This window comes from Squalius cephalus, assembly GCF_949319135.1.
Source record: "Squalius cephalus genome assembly, chromosome: 3".
In the NCBI taxonomy this organism is placed as follows: Eukaryota; Metazoa; Chordata; class Actinopteri; order Cypriniformes; family Leuciscidae; genus Squalius; species Squalius cephalus.
The window spans coordinates 58,385,660-58,396,049 of NC_137124.1; the positions used below are offsets into that span (position 1 = coordinate 58,385,660).

At 34.0% G+C, this 10,390-nt stretch overlaps 1 protein-coding gene across 1 annotated transcript; it reads left to right on the top strand.

Moving 5' to 3' along the window:
- Window positions 1-234: 234 nt before the first annotated feature.
- Window positions 235-9,872, top strand: sult5a1 (sulfotransferase family 5A, member 1). The gene is made up of 6 exons (XM_079867624.1): window positions 235-418; window positions 4,533-4,741; window positions 6,465-6,591; window positions 6,683-6,780; window positions 6,874-7,054; window positions 9,173-9,872. Exons 1-6 carry the CDS (start codon window positions 280-282, stop codon window positions 9,301-9,303), a joined length of 885 nt encoding a protein of 294 aa, XP_079723750.1. The 5' UTR covers window positions 235-279; the 3' UTR covers window positions 9,304-9,872.
- Window positions 9,873-10,390: the final 518 nt, after the last annotated feature.

Sequence of the window (10,390 nt, forward strand, 5' to 3'; positions counted from 1 at the left end):
CCAAGCTACCATCATTAATGTCCTGCGATGTGATGATCTTATAATAAGAAGGCTTTTTTAAAGATAAATGGCCTATGGTACATTTCAGCTCAACAACTCCCTTGACCAGTTTTTACCTGGAATTCACAGTAACCGGTTTCTCAGGTAGTTTCTGTATGTACTTCCCCTTTTTCACAAGAGAGTTCCGTTTTTTCTTCCTTTATAAGCTGACAGAATGACAGCGTTGTCAGACTCCGCACTATATTTCTTCTGCAGACATTTACTCACACACGTGCAGACATGGCTCGACTGGACGTCACCGAAACCTTTCACGGCATCACGTTCCCTGGGCACTTGCATACACAAGACTCGCTGAATTATGCCACCAACTTCAAGTTCCAGGACACAGACACTGTGATTGTCACTTACCCAAAATCAGGTAATAATGAAATGCATTTTCTTTATTCAACTTTAGTTCTTCTTTTACTTGAGTTGTGTATTTGATTAATCTCATTTCTGTGCTAGGGGTTGGGCGATATGACCAGTCTTATTTCACGATATGAGAAATTTTATTTCACTATAGATATATATATACACTACTATTCAAAAGTTTGTGGTCAGTAAGATTTTTAATGTTTTTAAAAGGCTGCATTTACCAAGGCTGCATTTATTTGATTAAAAATACAAACAAAAACAGTAATATTGTGAAATATTATTCCAGTTGTAAAACCGCTGTTTTCTGTGTGAATATACAGTAAAGTGTAATTTATATCCTGTGATCAAAGCTGAATGTTCAGCATCATTACTCCAGTCTTCAGTGTCACATGATCCTTCAGAAATCACTCTAATATGAGGATTTGATGCTCAAGAAACATTTATGATTATTATCAATGTTGAAAACAGTTTTTTACATTTTTATTTCATGATGCTATGATGACTAGAAAGTTCAAAAGAACAGCATTTATCTGAAATCTAAAGCTTTTGTAACATTAAACACTACCGTTCAAAAGTTTGGGGTCAGTAAGAATTTTAATTATATTTTTAGGGGAAAGAAATAAAATAAATCAATACTTTTATTCATCAAGGATGAGTTAAACTGATCAAAAGTTACAGTAACGACATTTATAATGTTAGAAAATATTCTACTTGAAATAAATGCTGTTCTTTTGAACTTTCTATTCATCAAAGAATTTTGAAAAAAAATTGTCCACAACTGTTTTCAACATTGATAATAATAATGAATGTTTTTTGAGCATAAAGTCATCATATTAGAGTGATTTCTGAAGGATCATGTGACACTGAAGACTGGAGTAATGATGCTGAAAATTCAGCTTTGATCACAGGAATAAATTACAGTTTAAAATATATTAAAATAGAAAACAGTCATTTTAAATTGTCATAATATTTCACAATATTACTGTTTTTTTATTGTTTTTTTATCAAATAAATGCAGCCTTGGTGAGCAGAAGAGACTTCTTTTAAAAACATTAAAAAATCTTACTGACCCCAAACTTTTGAACGGTAGTGTATATATATATATATATATATATATATATATATATATATATATATATATATATATATATATATATATATATATATATATATATATATATATATATATATCATGATATAGTTATTGTTTTTATTTTCATGATATAGTTATTTTTTTCATTTTTTTTTTATTGTATTATTTGTGTTATTTCATCTAATTTCTGTTATTAAAAATAAGAAAAAAGAAGCCAATTACAAACAATAGGACAAATACAATATAACAAAAAACCTGAAATAAATTACGTTTTTCAGGTACAATAGGTTTATTTAACGAATTACATGAAAAGGACTAGATGTTACAATCTGAACTGATTCAGTCCGATACTTGTCTTCAGTGGGTTTTGAGGCACGATCTTAGTTGGGGGGGTTCGTTAGTGACCATATAGTAACTTTTCCTCCTTTACGACATATCTTCAGTTGTGCACCTTACCAGCGTAGTTAGAATTAGTACAGAAATGTAATAATCAAATGTAAAAAGTAAAAAATTGCATTGTCTTCATTGTATGAATTAAATATAAATGTATTCTTATTAATATAAGGCGAGACACTACAGGTGAATAGGGTAACATTTTTAACTAGCAGATATCACCATGAAACTTTCCCAGTTGATTACCTACATTAAGATGAGAAAAAAAATGTATTACAAGTTTTCTGTAATTTAATGTTTAAATATGCAAATTAGGCAATATCTAATTAAATATGCGCTAATTTGCATATATTTTTTAAAAACGAAATCTGAGTATTGGATAAAGCCAGGTTAAAAAATATTTTTTCATTGTGTTCACATATTAGATGGGGAAAAAAATACAGAGGGATTTATGGATATCTACTTTTGTTATCCTGTAAATCAGAATATACTGTCAATAGCCTTAAAAAAATTATTTTCACCATGTTTTTTGGAATAAAATGTTATATAAATCAGGCTAGGAATAATATATTTACAAATCCCTCAGTAAATGTCTTCATAATATAACTATGTGCAAGACTGGAGAGTTTGGTGTATATCGGTGCGACTGAAGTGGAGATTTCGGAGAGAAAAGTCATTTTGAGAAAACGGGCTTTAAAGATTTATCATCAGCCAATGAGATTGCGCATTCAGCCCTTATACTTTCACGATTGGTTGCTGATAAAAAGGAAATGACCATATTTGGATCCGACAGCATTGTACAGGAGAGAGAGCGCTTTCTAACGGTGTGTGTGATGACAGGAGCAGACAGAGATCGCGGAGCGGCGGGTTGATTAAGAACGCCAACTTTTGTTGAATTTAGGAGAAATCTACAGACGCAAACAGACAAAGTGTGTAAAATAAAGACCTAAATGTGTATTTCTGACTTTTTTTCACCACAAGTCTGAAAGAAGACATGTTATTGAAGACAAATATCCAAAAATCTCAAAATTGACCAGTAAAAAAAAAACTATGTTTTTGCCTGCCGTGTCTCGCCTTAAAGCTAAAACAAGACATGAGCAGTAAGTTATTTTCTCTTTAGTTTGATTTACATTAATGACACAGAGCAGCAGGTTTATTAGGCTACTGTCACTTTAAGACCAAACGCACAGATCCATTACACTGATACACATCCGGTTTACTGTTTACTTTTACTTGAGACATACCGGCTGTGTTCACATGAATGCATGCATAAATACATGAGTATTCGACCATTCAAGCGCAATAAGACGTGAAAGAGAAGAGACTCGCTGTGTGTCAGTCAGCGCGTGACCGCATTGAGCTCTTTATCTCTGCTTATTGTGCTTTTAAACATCGAGAACGTCCCAAATTCACGAATCGCCTTCTAAATGTGAGGCGGCTTTCTGTGCGCACCTTTCAGTATATGTTGCTCTTATAACTCTTTTTAACATGAGGCACGCTCTTTATATTCTCATTCACGTGTTTCATCAGTCAATAGTGCTATATATACAGTACCAGTCAAAAGTTTGGAAACATTACTATTTTTAATGTTTTTGAAGGAAGTCTCTTATGCTCATCAAGCCTGCAGTTAAAAAAAAACAAAAACAAAAAAAACAACAAAAAAAAAAAAAACATTAATATTATGAAATATTATTACAATTTAAAATAATGGTTCTCTTTTTTAATATACTTTAAAATGTAATTTATTTTTGTGATGCAAAGCTGAATTTTCATCAGCAAGTACTCCAGTCTTTGGTGTCTTATGATCCTTCAGAAATCATTCTAATATGATAATTTGATACTCAGTTATTATCAATGATGGAAACAGTTGTGCTGTTTAATATATTTTTTTGGAATACTTTTTTCAGGATTCATTGATGAGTAAAACATTAACAGCATTTATTCATAAAAACAGCATTTATTCAAAATAAAAAACATTTCTAACAATATAAATCGTTACCATCACCTTTTATCCATTTAACGCATCCTTGTTGAATTAAAGTACTAATTTCTTAAAAAAAAAATAGTTATTGTTCCCAAACTTTTGAACGGTAGTGTATATTGTTACAAAAGATTTCTATTCTAAATAAATACAGTTCTTTTTAACTTTTTATTCATCAAATAATCCTTAAAAAATTATCTCAGGTTATAAAAAAAATATTAAGCAGCACAACTGTTTCCAACATTGATCATAAATCATCATATTAGAATGATTTCTGAAGGATCATAAGACACCAAAGACTGGAGTACTTGCTGATGAAAATTCAGCTTTGCATCACAAAAATAAATTACATTTTAAAGTATATTAAAAAAGAGAACCATTATTTTAAATTGTAATAATATTTCATAATATTACTGTTTTTTTTTTTGTTTTTTTTTTGTTTTGTTTTTTAACTGCAGGCTTGATGATCATAAGAGACTTCTTTCAAAAACATTAAAAATAGTAATGTTTCCAAACTTTTGACTGGTACTGTATATATATATTTATATACCGCGATATACGTCATACCACCCATCCCTGTTTTGTGCAGTAAGCTATCTTTTTTTTTCCCCCAGGCAAGATAATTATTCATGTCTTTCCCTTGGCTCATAGGAACCACATGGATGCAGGAAATCCTCACTTTAGTTTTGAGTAAAGGGGACCCAACTATAGCCCAAAATCAGCCCAACTGGGCCCGTGCCCCGTGGCTTGAGCAGTACTACTGTCCTGAAGTCCTGAAATTCTCCAGCGGGCCTCGCATTATCACGACACATCTGCCTTATCACCTGCTGGGCCCGGCCCTGAAACAGTCCAACGCAAAGGTGAGTGATGGACAAGACACAAATTTGCCCTATATTTGGACGGGACTAGTTTTCCAGGAGGATGTTAGAGAAAATTGGGTTACACTTTATCTTAAGGTGTCATTGTTACAGTGTAATTATATATTTAAGCACTGAGTAATTTTAAGCAACTACATGTACTTACTATAGGGTTAGGGTAGTTTGAGGGTTGAGTTGCGTGTAATTATGCATAATTGACTGTAATTACTATGGTAAGTACAAGTAATGTATGTAACAAGGACATTGTAAAATAAAGTGTTACCGAAAATTGTTACCAAACATGCATGTAACCATCTGTAGAGCCAAAAAACAAACGTAATATCCGCACACTGATGTGAATGATCCAGAAAAGTACAGTATGTATTGCAACGTTTCAACCGTCAGGTCTTCGTCAGACACAAACTTAGTGAAATAAGGTACAACTCTTTATAACCTTAATTAAGTGCACACTCAAACACGTGTGCAAGTATCCCACAAAATAATTCTTGAATTAAAGATTATTATTAATTATAATAATAAAAATAAATAATGATAATAATAAAAACTTTAAATAAAATAGAAAAAATAGAACGAAAAAAAATAATGATAATTATAAAAACTTAAAATGAAAAATAGAATAGAAAAAAAAGTGGTCTAAATTTTTATGAAATATTAATTTATAAAACATTTGATGCCCACATCTAGAAAACATGCACTCCCACATGTTGGGAAGAAGGAGGTATAGAAGGAGGAAGGAGGTATAGAAGTGTGAAATGCAGGACTTCAAGACTGAAGAACTCTTTTTTTCCTTCTGCCATTAGACTCCTAAACAGTCGATAGGAGTTTGCAACCATGGACATAACTGTTTAATTTTATTGCTCTATTTAACTGCACTCACTTTTATTGCTTTTATTAAGAAATTCACTATTAAGAAATTCTTCTTTTTGCTATTTCTATTTTTTGTATGACATTGTATTTATTGTATTTATTTTATGACATTTAATGTGGACGGCAAAGTAAGAATTTCATTGTACAGGGAAACATGCTTTCTGTCTGTGCATATGACAATAAACTCTTTGAACTTGAACTTGAACTTGAACTAGTGTCACGAATCACGAGGACTCTTATTTTGATATTCTGTTGTCTTGCCGTTTCTGGTTTTCACTTCCGATATTTAGTTCCTCTTTGCCTCTATTTCTATAGTTTCCCTTGTTAGTTTTGATGGTTATTGATTACCTGCACCTGTGTCTTGTTGCTTCGCTCTGAGACCGACTCAAACCGTTCGTCGATGTTCTAAATGTCGTTTAGAAAACTTGTCCCGTCCTATACTTGCTTTGTTGAATTTTCTTGCAAGTGACAAATGTTCACAAATACGATATAACAAAAATATGAATTAAATACACAAAGTTTTTCAGGTACAATAGGTTTATTTAACATATAGTTAGAATTAGTACAGACATTCTCCATTGTATGAATTGAATATAAATGTATTCTTATTAAAGCTTTGCCAAGTGTCAAGTGTTGTGGAAATTATGTATTTAGCGGTGAGACTGCAATGAAAATGGCAGGATGTCGAGCAGACATGCAACACCTTTTTTTTTGCAAAGACATCTTCGGCTCGTAGCTGACATTTGCACACAGTACACAGTAATTTTCCACTAAACTATTGTCATGCAAGCACATACATTACATGAAGCAAAATTAATTGCCATAACACTTTCCTCAGGTTATATATGTGGCCAGAAATCTCAAAGATGTGGCTGTTTCATATTATCACTTCCACAAGATGGCCAACTTTCTGCCTGACCCAGGCTCTTTCTCTGAGTTTCTGAGTGATTTCTTGAAGGGAACAGGTTAGTTAAGTTTATATTATCAGTCAGTTATTACCAGTTTGAGTTTCAATTTCTTTTCCTTATAAAATTGCTGGTGCTTTTCATCCATCAGTGCATTATGGCTCTTGGTTTGAACATGTCAAGGGCTGGACCAGTCACTCAAAAGATATTCAGAACTTTCTTTTCATCACATATGAGGAAATGTGGCAGGTATGACACCATTATCAGAAATCATTAATTTCGGGACCATATACTGTGTGCTTAAAGACGCAGTTTCAGTTTAAAACATTTGTATTTTATCAGGATCTTCATGGGGCTCTTCAGAAAGTGAGTCGATTCCTGCAGTGCCCTTTAGCTGAAGATGAGCTGATGCTTGCTCAGAAGTACTGTAGTTTCAATAGCATGAAGGAAAATGCCATGGTGAACTACACCCTCATCCCTCAGGAGATCATGGACCACAGCAAGGGCAAGTTCATGAGGAAAGGTATGTAAATGCTTCTCATTTTCTTCAAACATTAGTATATAATCATGTCACGAGAGAATAGTAAATGGGCTTAAAATTAATATAATCATGACTAAATGTACACTGCTTGGCTAAAAAAAAAAATAAAAAAAAATAAAAAAAGGTAAATGCTTAAGAGTGTATGGGCCCTATTTTAACGTTCTGAAACGCAAGTATCAAACGCGAAACACAAGTAACTTTGTGGGCGGATCTCGGGCGCTGTTGCTATTCTACCGGCGGGATAAATGACTCTTGCGCCCGACGCAAATCTAAAATGGGTTGGTCTGAAGTATCTTCATTATTCATAGGTGTGGTTTGGGCGTAATGTGAAATAAACCAATCAGAGCATCATCTCACATTCCCTTTAAGAGCATGCGCGCTTGTTCCATGGCGGATTGCTATTATAACGGTGGATTTGCAGGAGCGGTTCACAGCCGAGGAGACCGACGTTCTCGTCAGGGCCGTAAAACACAGAGAAGTGACATTGGGGATGGAGAAACACACCCAGATTAGCTTCGGTTAAACAGGCATATAATAATTTGGGTAAATGTGTAAGCTAGATTTATGCCTATTTTTCACATCTTCATGGACACCACAATGATTTCCCTCGTGTGGAATATTTTTCCTTGTAATAATGTATGGTTTTCTAAAAATGAGAACTGCTGCGTCTGTGTAGATGAGAGAAGCAAAGTGTGTGTGCATTGTGCACACGCTACATTATAGCCAAGCATGCGCCCTTAAAATAGCCTCTGAATAACATGCGCAACGCACCACTGACTTTAGACGAGGTTTCTCCTGGTCTGTGGCGGAATTGTTTTCTGAAACTGCAAAATAGCACCAGGGAACGTTTGCGCCGGAACACACCACCTCTATTTGCTGAACCGGCCCCGGGAGCGCAAGTTCATTCCCTAATTTACCGACGTGCGTCTGTGGAGGGAAAAGTCCGCTGTGCGTCGGGTGCAAAATAGGAATGATACATGCATCAGTGTACAAAGTCAATTACGCTGGGTGCAAGATAGGGCCCCAAAATTGGATCATTATTGCAGTGATTATTATGTTTCTATAATGCTATTTGTTTGGCAACAGTTCTTGACTGACAAGATCTTTCCCAAAAATTGATGCACCTGTTTATGCAACCATTCTTTCACAGTTTGAGCCTGATAAATCTTGACATTATCATCCATGATGTGTCTTCATACATGGTTGTTTAAGAATTGAAAATCTACACACTCGATCAATTAGGGTTATAAACATATAACATGCTAGAAACATAATAATCACTGCAATAATGATCCAGGTAGAGACTCTTAAGAATTTGGTCAGTGTATATAATCCTGCATTAAGTGAGATCACTCATTGAAAAACACTAGGAAATTGGTTTTCTGCGTTCATTAGTCATATTAATCATATTGGAGACCTTTTTTAAAAATAAAAAAATGCTACCAGTATAAGGGTTGGACAATGAAAGTGAAACACCTGCTTTTAGACCACAATAATGTATTAGTATGTTGTAGGTCCTCTTTTTATTATATTGAATTGAAATAGGCAAATGCTTAAAGTCCCCCTGTAGTCAATCATTTTATCCCTAAAAAATCCCCAATTTTTAAGCGTTTTTCCTTGAAAATCTACATGCCTTAAAATAGCTTGAGTGTAACTGGACACCCTCGCCTCATTGAGTATTCACAGATCTATGAATATGCAAATGAACCCCGCCTCCACTCACTCACTCAGCTCAGAGATCCACTGGTTGGCGATCACACGTTGATCTGATTGGTTACAAGGTAGTTTGTGACGTCAGAAACACCAGCGATTTCAAAGCGTGTTTTTGAGACTGTCTTTGGTTCACTGCAGTTTTAAGGAGGAAATACTCAGCAATGGTGTCGACTTATGAATTTACACATGGTTTGTCTTAAAGCATATTAAAAACACCACATAGACATTGAACAACATTAAAAGCTTGATTTTCACCACAGGGAGACTTTTAGAATTTGCCTATTTAAATCCAAACAGCAACTTTTTTGTCTGGGCAGTGTATAGTGCTTCTGTGTCAAACCTGTGATTTTATAATCATCTGAACACTACAATCCTTGTATCTTTCAGGTAAAGTCGGAGACTGGAAGAACATATTGACTGAGGAGCAGAGTTGTCTCGTGGATGACGTCTACTCTTCCCAGATGGCAGATTCCTCACTGCTGTTTAAATGTGAAATGGGAATGGCCTATGGAGACTAAGGCCACGGATAACCATTTATAATCCACCATCACATTCTTCTCACATAACCACTCATTACTGCTAATATCCTTAATTTAACAATTATAAAAGTTCCTAGTATTTCACACTGAAATGTCCTGATATAAATAAGCTGATGTATTTGAGTCCTTCCTGTTTTTTTTTTTTTGTGTGTGTTTTTTTGAGAATTAAAAAAAACAAAAGGTTTCAGCCTGTGACCTTAAGAGAGATGTAGCAATATTTATGTAACTTATTACAGGTAATTTTATATTTTTGTTTGATGCAATATAACTTACAACATAATAAAATTATATGAACATAACCAGTCATGTATATCAGATAAGCAGAGTTATGATCTAGATAGTTTGACCTGTTAGAGATGTAATTTACAAAACCATATTTAAAGATGAAGTGTGACTTTATCAGTCCGTGTACTAAAGCTATGCATAGCCTTGAATGATGTTTCATATTGCTTTTCACTTTTATCACTTGGAAAATTTTCATTATTGTGCAATGCTATTGTGAAGCAAGAACATCGCAAAATATACATAAACCTACTTGACAACCTCTTATGCTAATTGTGGTCATTTTGAATTATGTGAAATTACTGTAATTACTGCTATTAAGTGAAATGACTCTCCATTGGTGACAGTGGTGTAACAAGGGCAAACCGTGGGTGTGTTTCATCAGTGGTGTGTAACGCAGTCACTCCAACTAGCCACTTTTGCGGCTTGAATTTTATATATAATATATACATTTTTCAGTTGTAGTCTTTTAAAAAGGCATCTGAAATAATAAACTAAGTGCAATGTAGTGTTGTCAAAAAATATAGATTTTTCGATACATATCGATACTGAAATATCTGAAACGCTTACAATAATAATTTCCCGAGGAATAGATACACGATACCAGCTGCTCTTTCTCTCTCTCTCATCTCTCCGACAGCAAATATTGTTGGCGAGGGATTGCACGTATTTGACTCATTCCTGCATATTTTCTGCTCACACCCAAAATGCGTGCACATAAAGCCGACCCTTATGCTTATTGCATTGCTTAAACTTCACATACACACAAAATAATGTAAAAACG